Genomic DNA, 15,919 nt, shown 5'->3' on the forward strand with positions numbered 1-15,919 from the left:
TTATGATAAATTATTCGCGTGTAGAATCAGGACGGCGAAAGATTAAAGACAAAGGAACCACGCGTCGCACAATTGAATTGCATCTCCATCCTTTACTTTTTTTCGTGAATGAGACCAATTAAGCTTATTTATTTATGTACGCATTTTTATTTATAATGATGCAATCCAATTAAAGAGAGATGCAAAGAATTTATGAGGAATTCTTCGTCGTGTCGTCATTTATGGAATGAGACCCGACTTGGGAGCATCTCATAAATACATAACTCCAGTGTGAAATTGCTATTTTTAGAGTAAGTCCAAACAAATCTGCAAACATGGTGCCAACACAACGACTAATTACAAGAATGGAAAGAAGACTTGTCACGGTTGGATTTGTGAGTGGTTTACCTTTATTTTGATAAGTGTTTCGGGTGCAAGTAACCTCTTGCAAGTTGCAAGAAATAACGATACGAAAGTGGTTTCTGGCAGCTATTTTGACCTGCCAGAAATGTAAGGCGCAAGAAACTAAGTCCCGGCGCCTTAGTTCACAAGGCGCGTGGCTAGATATTTCTTGCACCTTGCGTTTCTTGCTTTGCAGTGCAAGAAATGTAGCAAACCACAAGATACAAAACACTGATTTTGATACCAATTCAATTTATGTGATCACATTGTTTATTGACGAGTAGGTGCTTATTCTGCTGGCGGTGACGCTACCTTGGGGGATTGAGGGGTGTGCCTCTCGATCTGGCTGGGGCGCTCCGCCACCGCCTGTCATCGTCCTGCCAAAACCCACCCTCATTCCCAAACTGATTGCAGCCTTTCAAGATGGCAAGAACTCCGTATCGGTGAAAAAAGGTCCCCCACTGGGATGGGTTGGGATTTCCCCTCAACCAGCCCTTGAGATCAATGGACTCGTGAGAATATAGCAAATTATTCAACCTAGGGCTTGATGACTCATTGCTAAAATCGTCAAAATCATCACATTTTTAATCATTTCTCGGATTTGGGAATTTATTTTAAAATTCTGGCGGACAAATTTGTAGAGCAGGTTGTTGCCAATTTTTTTAAACTATACACTCCAGATCAGCTTTTTGAAGGAGATCTCAATTTTAGAAAGTCTTCAGAAGAATCGGAACTTATAGAAATTGGCATAAAATTATTCCTCCCCATTCCATTAATCAACTTACTGCCTACAAATTCGTCGTTCAGAATTTTAAAATAAATTCCCAAGCCGTGAAATGATTAAAAATATGTTAATTTTGACGATTTTGATGATGAATCATCGAGTCCTACGTTAAATTTGGACATGGATTATCATATGCGAATAATACCTACAGGGTTGGGCGCCTCAATACGAGGATGGCTTCCATCGGTACGGTGACCACCAGCGTGGGTTCTTAGTCGGACAAAAACACGTTGGACATGGTGCCAACCACGGCGTAAATTATGCGTCTCACTTTGCCAACTATGACATCGGCCCGTTTCCAATCCCGCACGATTTCGGCATAAATTAATTATCCAGTTTTCCGTAACATATAGGACCAAGTACATAAAATGTAATTGTGGGAGTGGTGGTGGTGTCGGTGGTGGTGGTGTTTCAGCCTAATTTATTTATAACTTCCCTGTCTGTATTGTGAAATTTTGTGTTGGTTTTTAAACTAATTAATAAACCAGGAATAATGAGAAATTAAATGAGATCATAATTGCGTAACATTGCAGAATAAACGCCTCATTGTTATTGTTATGTCTCTAATTGTTGTACTTCACTGATTGCTTTATTAATGTAAGGATACGCATAAGATTTGATTTAATTAAGGTGTCAGCCTCCACGTAAATGTGCTGACCGGACTAAACGACCCGTAAAATTGGGCATGAAACAAACTTTCAATTTCGCAGTTATTTAATTGTTTGTTAAATGTTAAATAATCTTAATTGTTGTGCTCTCAGTGAGGAATTGTTTGGATACACATGTCTAAATCTTGGCAAAATCGTTACCTTGTCAGGATTATTGCACACACAAATTGATACACAACCAACATCATCCATCATGATCCAATGTTAATACATAAAAAAATCATGATTATACGGATAGCAGGTTAATTGCATATACATCCATACTTATTCGCATAATAAATAACCTCTGATGCACTCGCATTCACCACTTGAATTTCATTTTTATCTGAAAAAATCAAGAAAATTGAATAACAAAAGATAGATAACTTTCTAATCCCATGTGCTTCTTGATGCGAGATTCAGACGAATACGACGACAAATTCGTGCCAATTATAAGATTAGGAAGATTAAGATATTATGCGAGGTACTTATGTACTTACATAGTTGTTGATAAGATAAATATTTATGTACTTCTTATGAAATGAGAGCAATTACATATTATATTACACGTAACAGTCCACTTGAACCTGCTGCATGGGAAAACTTTTATTGCTTACTTAACAAATATGACATTATCGCCAGTGAATGTCAAGTCAAATGTCCGCACATATCTAAAGATTTACCCAAATATTCCAGTCCTACATTAAATTATACCATAAAATCATTTCCACCACGGTAAATAAATTGCTGCCAAAAACTGACCAAGACATTAGACATTAATTCAACTGTAAAATTTTCATTTGGCACAAAATTCAATAAATTCGATTATCGAGATGATTATAGGAAGTGGCCATTCAAACTTTATTTGACTCAATCCCTTGTAAATACATATGCATATACGTAAAAATGTATGTACGGTTTCACTGATACGTATTTCTACCCATTTAAACAGTGCAGAATTAAGCAAAGATTTTGCTCTATCCTTCGTTCCCACAATATTTCACGGTTTCCTGATTTACCACCACTTGTTATTTTATTATTATGAGATAATAATTATTGGTTTGGTTGGCTACGGCTGCAAACAAAAACTTTTGCTCCTCTACGTGTCGATGCGTTTTATTGTACTGCAATAAATATGGAAGTAAAAACTGCATGCATGAGATGATCTCTTCTACGCGTGTATGTATACTGCCATACATACGTTGCTGCACCAATTGCATGCATTTCCTGTTACATGAAAAGCCAGAGGTTTATACTTACTCCATTTTATTGATTAGGGTTATGCGAATTGCGATTAGTACGTAGATATTACGAGATTCGCAATAATATGCAGCAATCCAATGTTAAATAATAATCGAGGTACATACAACAAGTGATTTCCACGTGCGCCATGTGTGTGTACGTTTCACTACCTGAATTGCCAACGTGAAATCAAATGAATTGTAGCCTGACTGATTTGATTTACGCGTCTTATTTGTTTAATCAATAATAAGTTCGAGTGCTTGAGCCAGGCTTAAAATTTTCGTATAAAACGACCAATTTCCTCAAAACAAAGTATCACTTCACCTTCATCCACTTCTCTGCATACATAGTTCCACGAGAGAGAGAACCCTTCAGGAAAAATGGCAAACACGACGCTCTTTTTGGTAATTACTAAAGTTTCCTCCTCAAAAAGTGTTCCGTTTCCGAGTAAAAACTTCAAAATCAAAATTAGCAGTGTTTATTCACTCGTCAGATTTTATTTTGAAACCCCAATTTCCTAATTATTACAAGTTCACGTTACACTTTAGCAATAGAATTTGAGATTTTATACCGACTTTATTAACAGGCAACCATCCTCCTCGGAGTCGCCTACGTCATGGCGGAACACGGCTGGGGTCATGAGGCCGGAGGTCATGGAGGTGGTGGTGGTGGTGGGGATGTTGGAGGTCACGGAGGTCACCATGAAGGCTGGGGATGGTCTCACCCTAAGTACAAGTACAGGTAGGTGATCTACTAACTACTATTAATTAGTGTTAATACTAGTACTAACTAATATTACTTGTACATTCAGCTATGGCGTGAAGGACTCTCACACCAAGGACCACAAGGAGGCGTCCGAATGGAGGGACGGAGATGCCGTCAAGGTAAAATTCACCAAAAATCATAAAATTTTATTTTTTCGTCTCGATTTTTCTAACATTTTGACTACTTTGCAACAGGGACACTACAGCCTTTTGGAGCCTGACGGTTCATGGAGGACGGTCACCTACACCGCCGACAAGGGGGGATTCAAGGCCCACGTTCACCGAACCCCAAATCACCACGGAGGGTGGGAGAAACACTAAGAAACTCCTTAACCATACATAGAATCTGAAAAGGATTTGTAATTTCTGGTCATTTTTCCACTTTCCATCCGGAGAGTAAAACAACGCCTTCGTAACAAACTGTACCCTCAAATCTTACTTATGAACCTTACTTTTGTATGCCCTTATTACTCAAAGAAAAGCTTATATTTTTATAAAACTGTTCTATTTTTATAAACACGTGAAAAGAGCGATGACGAGTTAAAATAAAGCAAATATAGAAAGACAAAAATTTATGACGACTTTTAACATTTATTTATTAACCATGGATAAAAATGGTGATTTGAACCTATCAGGTGACCACACCCCATGTCCCATAGGAAGAAAGTTGACATCGTCACTATTTCATGTATTTCTATTTCCTGAACTTAGATCAAATTAAAATTGGTTACAAATGCGTCAAAGCCATTAAAATGCAATACAAGTTTTGCAGTATTTGTCAACTTTACTGCGCGTTTTCTCCTCTTCGGATGCAAATATCTCGGCAAAACTTGACCATTGGGAGATCTTGAGAATTTCATATTAATTAAATTTGTGATCGATTAACATTAATTTGGTCAAAATCGGAAAGCATAACTGGGAGGCTTCCATTGTAAGTGGATAAGTTAAGATGAAATTGAAATGAACAAATCACACTAAATCAGACTAAAAACAATGAAATATGTACGTATATATGAAACTTGAGTATAAATATAGTGACCGATAATATGCAAATCGAAAATGGTTCATGCATTTATTTATCATTGAAAAACGTGGTTTCCATCCGCATGGAAGAATATCGATTGATTCTTCTCAACCCGGAAATTCCATTCTTTTTTCACCCTCCCTTCGCATTTCTGAGTCAACCCCTTACAATATATTTATCCCGTTGTTCATCCCCTAGTGGGTTTTTTATTCGTATATATTTGATTCAAATGTAAATATGTAGTAGTAATAATTATCCATTCGACATACTCCCAAAACCCAGGGGTTTTATCTTAACAGATCCCGAGAGATGCACCGGTTAAATTTTATTCGTCTCTCTACTCCCACAAGATATAAGCGTCTCCTCACAATAAAAGTCTCTCTCAAGATTTTATAATAATAATAAATTCATGACTTGTAGATTGGAGCAGCATATTTAAAAATCACCATTTAAACTAAAATTTCTGAAAACAAGGGACCACGGTCAGCTATAATCCCGAAATTTTTGAGTTGTATTGTGTCAACCGAATTGAAACTTGGCTTAAAACTTGCAACCTTTAATAATTACAAATGTAACCTAATATTACAAATGGCGTGTAGGTATATCATATTTTCCGTAAACGGCGTGTAAATATTACATATTTGTTGTATTACATATTTATTGTAAAAATATGTCTTAATGCGTAATAAATAAATTTAAATCTGCATCATGAATCAAATTTGCAGGATGGATGATATTTGAAATATTTGGAGTGAAAATTTTAATATTTTATGGCATCATGCTTCCCCACCTTTTTCTTTATTCGAGTAAAAAAAGTAAAAGTTGGTTTAATTATTATTTTATAAGCAACTTACGTACATATTTACTCATAATTTTATGCATACAACGGATTTAGTTAAGTAGTAAATCTGTGAATGACTAGCTTATTTACGATAAATGTGAAGGACAATTTAGCAAAATAAAAAAACGAGGAAAGGTTGAATTTAAATAGAGGGACGCAAGTAAGAAGGAATTAATTATTAATTGATACATATACTATTTATTAATTAATTAGTTGTCAGTTGAGCGGGGGTAATATTATTGGCTGTCGTCTTGGTTGGTGTGGCCGCCGTCGTCGTTGTCGTCGTGGTCGTCCTTCTAGCTCGAATATGGACGCCGAGTCTTTTCTTTGGGGGCACCTTCTCCTTCTCGGTGGGGACAGCGATGGTGGGGCTGGCTTGCGTTCCCTGCGTGTCGGAATCCACCATCTCATAACTGCGAGAAATCTCCCTCTTTATGCCCCCTGCTGCAGGATACTTGTCCAGCAGGGAGTTCCAGTGGAGCAGACTTCGCGTTAAGTGCCCACTTCGAGGCGTGCTCTAAGAATTACAAAATCAAAACTACATTAAAATCAGTGACACAAAGGATAAAATTGAGATCAGGGCTTCCCCAAAAAAAACAACATGCTAAAGCCATATCTGAAATTGATTTTTCTTATTGAACATCAAAAAATGAAACGTTTTTATCCTTTACTATTTTCCCAAAAAGATACCGTGTCACTTGGTATGGTCAAATTAACAGATATTCCCATGCTTAGCCCATTGAGGTGAACGTAAAATAGTAATAAATAAATTTTAAAAAACAAACTTAGGTGAAGGACGCGCTTAAAATATTAAAACAAGAAGCGTTAAAAAATGTCATAATATCGTTTAATATTTATTAATTTTTACTTCACCGTGCGCCCAACTATTTTATTTTCACAGCAATGATAATTAACATTAAATGCAACTAAACCAACGACTTGATTAACCAATAAGTGTACCTGTTTCAGGGGGAATTATTAAAATACGCCAGAACATGAGCAAATTTCCTCTATAAGAGATGTCACTATTTATTGAAAGATAACCATTCAAATCTCTTTGATAACTTTGAATCAAATTCAAAGTTTATTATACAAAAATTAAGTATTTCGTACAATTGTTCCAAATGCTTGAAAGTATATTTTTCAACTGTGTTAGTTGGGCCCACGGTGAAGAAAAAATTAATAAATATTAAACGATATTATGACATTTTTTAACGCTTCTTGTTTTAATATTTTAAGCGCGTCCTTCACCTAAGTTTGTTTTTTAAAATTTATTTATTTAATTATTTTTAGTGATTTGTGAACTTAAATGCATTAAATCATATGCAATTATAAAATCTTAAACGTTGTTAATTCTCCTGTGGGTGGATGCGTGGTATATCAATTTAATCCCCCAGTTTCAGAATTTTAAGGATTGTTCTGGATTGTTGCAACATGCCTTGACAGTTAGAGATCTAATAATAACGTAATTCGATTGTCTAGCAACATTGGTTATGTTGAGTATTGAATATCGATGCTAAATAAACTATTTGCGCACGTTGGCAACCAGTAACCTATCACGTAAATAGGTTGCTTAATGAAAATATTTCAGAAAGCTCTAATTCCTTGAGTTTTAATCCGATTAAGTCGAACAAAGGCTTAAAATGTGCGTATTATCCTGGAGAATAATAAAAATGGCAAGCCCCCTGTCGGAAACACTTCCTTGATGCCAAGAAATGGATTTGAAACTTTAGGCATCGGACTTTCTACCTGAAGGAATTAGAATTTTGGAAAAATAAGAAAAATGACTCTGTAAAACAGAATTCTCTAGTTTTTTGTTTCAACATGTTTTCCATGCAACGAACGGTTCGGGCGAAATCTCAGTGCGACCTTTTCAAGGTTGCAGCTGAATGCATACTTAGGCTTCGCCGTAACCATGGTGATCTTTTAACATGATCACCTTATGGTTACTTTTCCTTCACCTAAGAAAAAAACGTCTCATTACTGCTCAATCCCTTGCAGCTTCCACGGGCCAGTATATACGATACGTGAACGATGATGCTCACTATATCCAGGGCAGGTGCACTGTGGGCGGATCACCAAAAAAGCGGACAAATTATTTTCAGGTTCGAGCCCCAGTCGGGGCATTAGTTTTGTTTGCATTTTTGTTGACTTTTTAAGGGTGGAGGGTTCAGAAACCACCATACCTTTGAACTACGATGACCTGGTGACCGTGTGGGCGGGATGAAAAGTGAAAAGTATCAAATTTTCGCACTTTTCATCCCGTCTACACGGTCACCAGGTCATCGTAGTTCAAAGGGATGGTGGTTTCTGAACCCTCCACCCTTAAAAAGTCAACAAAAATGCAAACAAAACTAATGTCCCGACTGGGGCTCGAACCTGAAAATAATTTGTCCGCTTTTTTGGTGATCCGCCCACAGTGCACCTGCCCTGGATATAGTGAGCATCATCGTTCACGTATCGTATATACTGGCCCATGGAAGCTGCAAGGGATTGAGCAGTATAAGAAAAAAAATCAATTTTGGATGTCTTTAGCTCGTATTGGAATTCCCAATTTGGGAAGCATTGATTGATTGGCGTGCATGGGTTATTAATTGTCCCACCTTGTGACCCTGTTGTTGTTGAAGGAAGGGGTCGTAGCTCCTTGGATGTTGAATAGGCGGGCTTGGAGGCATGACTTGGGTGGAGACATGCGACGTGTGAATATTTGTGGGTGCGGTGAGGAAAGCATTGTACTCGTCCTGACTGATTTCTCGCATCCCTTCAGGAAGAGCACTCTCAAAATTGTGGTTACCCTGTTGCTGGTGGTTGTTGTTCTGTCGGGGTGGGGACGCCTCAACCTCTTCTCGTTGTTTGTGGTCTCCTGGACGATTGTTGTCATCCATCATGACGGGTGGGTCGTCATAGGACGTCATTCCCATCGAGACGATGGGAGAGGAGTCGGTATGCGAGTATTCGAAGCCGGGCGGGGGACGCATGTCGTCCGGCATCCCAGATGGTCTACGAGAGTACTCATCATTGTACTCGTTATTGTTGTTGTTTTGAGGGGGAGGTTGTTGTTGGTAGAAGTCATTTTGTTGGGGTGGAGTTTGATGGTGGAATTCAGGTCGGCCGTTCTGGTGGTGCCCAAAGTTGGGCATGGTTTGCGCTTGTGGGTGTGGTTGCTGGAGGAAAGGGTTCATGTTTTGAGGGGATGAGTTGAGCGTGGTGGGAAAGTAGTTGGAAGATGCGTAACTTTGACCACCTCCTCCGCCCATCGGGATTTGTTGCTGCTGCTGCGGAAACCCGGGCATTTGTGGGTGTGGGGCGTACGGATACGTGGAAAAGGGGCGTGGTGGTTGGTCGTGTTGTTGGGGGGCGGGATGGATGAAGTGGGGCATCGATGAGGCGGACGTGGGCATGACGAAGACCTGTTGATGTTGTGGTGGGGGTGCGTTGGTGGGGTTGGTGGAGAACAGGGTCGAGTACTGGACTCTGGGGGAGGAGGACGATTGCGCCGGGATCATGGGACCACTCATTTGCGGTGGTGGTGGTGGATGCGACCGGCCAAATTGCACCAAGGGTACTCGGAATAATCTGTAAAAATTATACATTTGCGTGACCAACTATGTTTTATCAGTCGAATGCAGGATAGATTGTGTATGTACCGTGGTCGAGACGTCCACTGGGGCCCACGCATGAGGGAGGCGAGCGAGAATCCTTGGCGTAGAGGGGGTGGAGGAGGACCTGCATGTTGTGGGCGTGGTTGTTGGTGTTGTACATTCTGAAGTGGTCCCAACTGATGGTGATGTTGCTGCTGCTGCTGTTGATGCGGTAAAAGTGGAGGAGTGGCGTGGGTGAAGAAGGGGCCTTTCTGATTCGGATTTTGCAGCACGTTCAAATTGTGATGGTACGTCGGATACTAAAAAGTTCACAACTTTTACTCAATTATATTCAACAATAATCGTCATAGGTGAACTTACCTGACTGGCCGCAGGTTGGAAAACTTCAGCACTGCCGCCCCCACCACCACCAGCGGGGAAGGAGTAGCCGGACCCCCCACCAATCTCATTCTGCTCATCGATCCCCCTCAGCTCTCCTCCAACCTGAGGCAGCGAAGAATATTGACCTCGTGGACCTTGACCACGCAGAAGGTCACGGTGGCGTTCCTCAGGAGATGTTCCTCCCAGTTGACCTTGGTGACCTCCATGATGCGGAGGGAATACTGGTGGTGGTGGTTGTGCTCCACCCAGACCTCCTCCTCCAGGCTGCAGATTTGTCGGAGGTCGTCCAACAAATTGTGGAGTCACGGGATGAGTGTGACCATGCACCCCGTTATTTGTACCTCCACCTCCTCCTCCCCCGTGGTGGGACGGCTTGGGCCCACCAAGGTACAAATTGACCCCTAAGATTTTGAGGTGATGGAGCAATCCACTCCCTCTCGCACCACCGTGTGCCGGACTAGCCTCAACTCCAGCACTTTTTCCATGTGGGGGCGTGTCATGCACCCCAGTCAGGAACTGACCCTTGATGGCAGGATTCTTCGAGTGCAGGCCGTTAAGTTGGAGGGGTTGGCCGTAACCTTTCTCAGTCGGACTGTACCCGATCCGAAGACCGATCGCGGCCTTAATAAATTATTAAGGACAAAAATGTATTCAAATATTCAAATACAACAAGTAGATTGATCTCTCACCTTGATGAATGCGTCGCTCGAGTGGATACACAGGGTCAAGAGTACCACTCCAACCTTCAATAAGTATTCGTGTATACTTTCAGTATTTTTTGCAATCAATTGCAATTTGCACATATCTAAATCATAAAAATTATAACTTACAACCAGTATTCGTCCCCCTGTCCGACGTTCTTTATTCCTCCCCTTGGCGTTTCTCATAATTCCCACTGTTTTCAGATCACCACAAAAATATCTTCATTCACAATTTGTCCAACAATAATTTCCAATTAATACACTAACTAATTTCCAATAAATCACTGCACTCTTTCAGAGATCGTGCCTGGTCGAACTGCACACGGCGTCTGTTCTTCACTCACTCGAGTCCTGACTCAATCCCTCGCCAACCAAGAAGCAAATGCGTGTCTCTCTATTTTAAATCGCCGACCTGCACTTGGTTATCCTCTCCTCGTTCGTAGTGGACTCTCACTTTGTTTTCATTTCCTCATCTAAGCGTCCAAAAACTGGGTGCACTTTGATACAAAGTCGAAACACTGCAAAAAGGGCAGCCTTCCGTAACACCACTCAATAATAATAATGCATAATACTCATTCACTCCTTCTCTCAGGAATTATAAAGTCTTTCTTGTTAGCGGTTTCAGCAGACAGCACAATCACAACACAAACACACTTTTTTTATCCTCAAAAACTCTTATTAAATACCAATTCAGAACTGCAAATTACTTTTTTTGCCAGATTTATTAATGCGCTATTATTATTTATTATGTGACTCTGTGAAGTTCGTAAGTCAACGAGTCGATGCATTAATGTGCATGTATCGAAGCATGGACATCGCCGAGTGCTTTATACCTTCCGCAAAGCGAGTCAACTTTTCATGACTTTTTCATATGATTATTACGCAATTTTACATTTGTGTACCTCGTTTTGATCCAATTTTTTTGGAATTCTGTGTACATTTCTTATTGCTTAGCGGACGTACTTACTTGTTTATCTGCATAATAACCACACGTGCTATTTATTATGCATCCCGTCCTACATAGACTTGTCAATTTGTAGCATTTTACTTATTTAGGGAATCACACAGCAAGTTTAAGTGAGCATGCAGTTTACAAATCTGAAGGAATTATGAGTACATGAAGTTTGCTAATAAATGCATAAATACTTTTGCTATTTACTTTTACTTTATTCATGTCAGAAATGAAACCTTTGACGTTTTGTGTAATGTTTTTCTTAAAACGCATTTCCTGTCCCATAATGCATAAGGGATAAATATTGCGAGTGCATTGCATTAATCTCAAGTTTTTCAGCATTGAATAAGTCAAGTAGCATTTAAAAGTTACAGGATGATGACCAAATAATAGCAAAATCCGTAATAATTGTATGTGTGTATTGCGAATGCGAATTTGTGCCAATTCGTTCATACACCGCAAACAATTGTGACATATGATAATAATATTAATGACATGCAATCTGCTTCTTAATGTCTACCCGCAGAATTGATCCAATTTTTAATAATGATCAGAGGGTGGTTATGTATTTATTTCAACTTTTTCATTGATAACAATCGACAGCTGAACTTGTCTTTAGATCACAAAAATTTCAAAATATTTTCACACATTGTCACATATTTCTAGGTTTTCAGACATATACATAACTATAATTATACATAAATATTTCCTCTATTATTTTTAAAATAGGCAAACCTTTTAGATATTTTTTCAAACGTACATATACATATTTTTAAAATATTTCAACGATGTGAGACGATTTTTTTACTCAAAGAAATTGAACCCCAAAAAATCCTGAGCATTATATTCAGAAATACAAATTTTGCGAAAATTTTATATATTTTTCGTACATATTTCGAAAATATCTTGGCATTTTTTCGCAAGTATTAAATGCATACTTCAGCGATTTTTCGCAAATACATATCCACCCTCTGGTAATAATAATGGCATGCAATCTGCCTCTTAATATGTCTACACAAAATTGATCTACTTTTTAAATACACATAAATAATGCATATGTAGTAAAGAACGCTTGCATTATTACAAAATTTATTAATTAAGACATTATACTGCTCATTAGAATGATTAAAGGTCAGTGAATTTTAGGAAAAGTGCAGCCTTTGGGATCATTAGGTTTTAATGGCCTGCTAATTATTACACCTTCGAAATTTCATTATAATTTTGATGCATTTTATTTATTTTTATCACCTAATCTCGATACAGGCAGAGGCCTTGAATTGGTTGTGAAAAACTACAATTTCTTCTCTCCCTTGAACTTCAGCTAACATATCAATTGATGATATCTGATCGAGATAATTTCAAAAACAACAAGGCGAAGTAGGCATCATGTTATAATGTAGGGATGATAACCTCGTCTTATCATCCGTACCCATTCAGCCAGGTAATAAAAAGAAAGCTGCATATAAGATGAAGAAATTGTAATTGAATAGGACGCCCAGCAGAGAACACCCCCTGAACGCCACGTACCCAGACGTACGTTACGCTACGTTATGTATCCAACGTCACGCCGTACGAGTAAATACATATTTCTAATCATGAAATGTATCATTAGCGAAGAATGAAACTGATATGCAAAGGTTAATTTGGTGAACTTGCTCATTACGTATTTATTCCACCTTTCACCTAAATAAATAAACACGAAATGCATAAATGACCATCATAGGTTTTTGTGCTATTATTTTGTGCTATTTGATACCATTTATTACAGATAGAAATTACAGATTGTGTTTTTGAGGTATGGCGAACATATGTAATTCTGTAAAGGTTATGTAAAAATGCGAATTTTAAGTAGTCAAAAATTTCAATCAATTTCCAACGTAATGTGAACTATGTTCTTGGGAAATTTGTGATAATGTGTTTCACGTGTAAAACTCAGATTTACATGACACCAATTTTATTTGTTCATCACAAAGCATAACCCTAGCCATAGTGTTTTATTTTTCAGAATTCAGAATGCTCTAATTTGGTCGCGAGGTTTTAGATTGTTTACCGATCAAAACCTAGAGTTTTCAAAATCCTCTAACTTTCAAATTTTTACAGAGGAGAAATGACTATATAAGTTATGACATAGAGGCAAATTTATCAAAAGCACGGTTATGGCGATAACATCGAGAAAAAAGATTGCGTCGAAATTCCATGCAATTCCATGCATTCCATGGCGAAGGACAATTGCAAAAGCATGCGAATCTAACATGGGGCATTTTTGCGAGGAATATCAGGTTGCTAAATCTGCTGTTTGACCTCGTGTCCTTGAAAATAACCTTCCAAATAGTCATAATTTAAAACATGAAGTTTCATGAAGGAAGATCGTTTTCTAGTCACTCATTTGCATATGTCTCACATTGCCCGTTTTCGGCCTTATAGACTAGCATTGCAATGCTAGTCTATGCAATATGCAATGCAATGGTGCAGGAAGGATCACATCATGATGTGATTTATGTGCAAATTCTATTAGTCTAGAATGGTGGGCTCTTTGGTAAGTTATTACGCCAATGTTATAATTTAACTATGGCGCAAGTTGCGTTTGGTCACACTTTGGCTACGGAAAAGATAGTGATGACAGATAGGCAATTCCAAAATATAGGAAAACAAAGTTTCCGGAGTCTCACACATACAGTATAGGCAGAAAGTCATTATACCCTCATACTTTTTGCACATAATGCCTCATATTGTTCGAGAAGCTTGAGAGCATGAAGTGCAATTTTGCACAATTACTTATCATGATGCAAGGTTTCCGGAACCATACTTTGGATAACGGCGTGGCACAAGCAACGACACGGTGGAATTATATTCAAAATTCCGACTGGAAAAAAGTCTTTACACCCTCTGACTTTGTTGTACTTTTAGTGTAATTTTTAAAAACATCCTCTTAAATCGTTATTTACGCACCAGTGGATGAATTATTCTTTGGAATATAACATTTTTCTAATGCTGAACTACTTGTCTGTTATCAATATTAGGTCATAATCACTCAAAAATACATTAGCCCCGTCCTCGGGCAAAAAGTCGTAAATTTGAATGATAAAAGTCTTCGACACCAAAGAATTTCCGATTAACCACCCATTAATAATGGTACAGTTGCCAGAATAGTCGAAAAGTGCAAAAAATTTGAGATGGAATGGAATTTAACATCTTTTTCATAGTTATGGATCACACGGCCATGGACTGCTCTAGGCAACTTCTCCAAAAGCCAAACACTTCACGGTTATCTTGACCAAAAATCAACTTGAAAACTAGGGAAGAATATTATCTCCAAGTTTTGGTGCGAATTATAAAGAGTAGGATCGCTTAAGATGGATTTGAATAGCTAGCAACATGGAGAAATCAATTTCTCCGCTAGGTCTATATGGAAGACCACTCTAAATGGGCCAAAAAGCATCACCATTGGACGGTTTAATGTTAGAAACTCCTGATATTGCTAGGCGACGTCAACATCGACCTATTTGGTTCAAATTTGCCCAGTGGGATAAGGATTCAGCAAAAAGACGCTGATAAAAAAACTACGGTACCCAAACCATTACGGATCATGGGGAAAATCGAAGGGTTTGGGCGTAACGTCGTGGATGGGCGTCAAAAATTTTGATGCAATCGAAGTAATAATGTACACTAACTACTACTGCGACGTTCTGAGTTGGAATTTGATTGCAACGTGAGGAAATAACTGTTTGGGAATAATTATATTTTCAAATACTAAGGCGATCCTAAGCATACGTCAAAATTATTGAAGATTTGGTTTAAAACAAAGGAGATTGAATTGTTGAATTGCCATCCATAATAATTGGACAGCATGTTAATGAACATTTATGGTCAATTGTGAAGCCCAAAATTTCTCAGCACACGCTATCCAACTTAAGAGTTAGCTATATTTGATGTTAAACCAATCCTCATAAATCACATAGTGGCGAAACTGATGAACTCGGTGGGGTATAAAGTTCACAAGTTTCGGTGGGAATTTTGAATTTTTTGCAAAAAACTGCAAATATCATCTGGAGTTGTTTACATTTTTAGTGGTTTCCAGTGGGAAGAGTATGTGTGGTAGGAACTTCCCACTACACATACTCTATGACCAGTTGAGACGAGTCACAAAAAGTGGTTAAATTTTGATGTTATTTTCACTTTGCGAGTTTCAAAGTGCATGCAAAAGTTTGAAATTTTCACAATATAATTATCAATAGTTTTGAAACAAACTACCTTGGACCGATTAGCAATTTTGATGATAGTTTTATTTATATTAATCAATATTTCTGTGATATTGGGATTATTGATTAATATAAATAAAACTATCATCAAAATTGCTAATCGGTCCAAGGTAGTTTGTTGCAAAACTATTGATAATTATATTGTGAAAATTTCAAACTTTTGCGTGCACTTTGAAACTCGCAAAGTGAAAAATCAGATCAGATTTCTGGACCCATGCGTAACATGGAGAGGAAATGCAGAGCGAGAGCTCTTCTCGCTCAATAGAGCGACGAGAAAAAATATAACGCAGGCTTAAAAGACTGGTCGACGCTATATAGCTTGAATTGGAGAATTTGGACGC

General features: G+C 38.3%; 3 protein-coding genes across 3 annotated transcripts; 2 read left to right on the forward strand and 1 right to left on the reverse strand.

The window, feature by feature from the left end:
• Positions 1-219: 219 nt before the first annotated feature.
• Positions 220-1,676, forward strand: LOC110852862. The gene is made up of 3 exons (XM_022100993.2): positions 220-374; positions 666-893; positions 1,317-1,676. Exons 1-3 carry the CDS (start codon positions 315-317, stop codon positions 1,491-1,493), a joined length of 465 nt encoding a protein of 154 aa, XP_021956685.1. The 5' UTR covers positions 220-314; the 3' UTR covers positions 1,494-1,676.
• Positions 1,677-3,324: 1,648 nt separating this feature from the next.
• On the forward strand, positions 3,325-4,393 carry LOC110852863 (cuticle protein 8). The gene is made up of 4 exons (XM_022100994.2): positions 3,325-3,458; positions 3,641-3,795; positions 3,866-3,938; positions 4,014-4,393. The coding sequence occupies exons 1-4, from the start codon at positions 3,435-3,437 to the stop codon at positions 4,137-4,139; spliced, it is 378 nt and encodes a 125-aa protein (XP_021956686.1). The 5' UTR covers positions 3,325-3,434; the 3' UTR covers positions 4,140-4,393.
• A 1,215-nt stretch (positions 4,394-5,608) lies between these two features.
• LOC110853217 (trithorax group protein osa) lies at positions 5,609-11,038 on the reverse strand. Its single transcript, XM_022101467.2, has 6 exons — positions 10,497-11,038; positions 10,356-10,409; positions 9,646-10,287; positions 9,331-9,584; positions 8,287-9,259; positions 5,609-6,200 (listed from the first exon to the last, which is right to left on the reverse strand). Exons 1-6 carry the CDS (start codon positions 10,551-10,553, stop codon positions 5,889-5,891), a joined length of 2,292 nt encoding a protein of 763 aa, XP_021957159.1. The 5' UTR covers positions 10,554-11,038; the 3' UTR covers positions 5,609-5,888.
• Positions 11,039-15,919: the final 4,881 nt, after the last annotated feature.

Source organism: Folsomia candida, unplaced genomic scaffold, assembly GCF_002217175.1.
Source record: "Folsomia candida strain VU population unplaced genomic scaffold, ASM221717v1 Fcan01_Sc008, whole genome shotgun sequence".
Classification (NCBI taxonomy): domain Eukaryota; kingdom Metazoa; phylum Arthropoda; class Collembola; order Entomobryomorpha; family Isotomidae; genus Folsomia; species Folsomia candida.

What these genes read in the sequence shown, in the direction of transcription:
- LOC110852862 (XM_022100993.2), top strand. Translation starts at nt 315, where the DNA reads ATGGTGCCAACACAACGACTAATTACAAGAATGGAAAGAAGACTTGTC. An exon ending in GACTTGTCACGGTTGGATTT is followed by an intron (nt 375 to 665) that starts GTGAGTGGTTTA and finishes ATTGACGAGTAG; the next exon opens with GTGCTTATTCTGCTGGCGGT. An exon ending in CCCTTGAGATCAATGGACTC is followed by an intron (nt 894 to 1,316) that starts GTGAGAATATAG and finishes TAATACCTACAG; the next exon opens with GGTTGGGCGCCTCAATACGA.
- LOC110853217 (XM_022101467.2), bottom strand. Translation starts at nt 10,553, where the DNA reads ATGAGAAACGCCAAGGGGAGGAATAAAGAACGTCGGACAGGGGGACGA. An exon ending in CAGGGGGACGAATACTGGTT is followed by an intron (nt 10,410 to 10,496) that starts GTAAGTTATAAT and finishes TACTTATTGAAG; the next exon opens with GTTGGAGTGGTACTCTTGAC. An exon ending in CAGTGGACGTCTCGACCACG is followed by an intron (nt 9,260 to 9,330) that starts GTACATACACAA and finishes TAATTTTTACAG; the next exon opens with ATTATTCCGAGTACCCTTGG.
- LOC110852863 (XM_022100994.2), top strand. Translation starts at nt 3,435, where the DNA reads ATGGCAAACACGACGCTCTTTTTG. An exon ending in CAAACACGACGCTCTTTTTG is followed by an intron (nt 3,459 to 3,640) that starts GTAATTACTAAA and finishes CTTTATTAACAG; the next exon opens with GCAACCATCCTCCTCGGAGT. An exon ending in CACCCTAAGTACAAGTACAG is followed by an intron (nt 3,796 to 3,865) that starts GTAGGTGATCTA and finishes TTGTACATTCAG; the next exon opens with CTATGGCGTGAAGGACTCTC.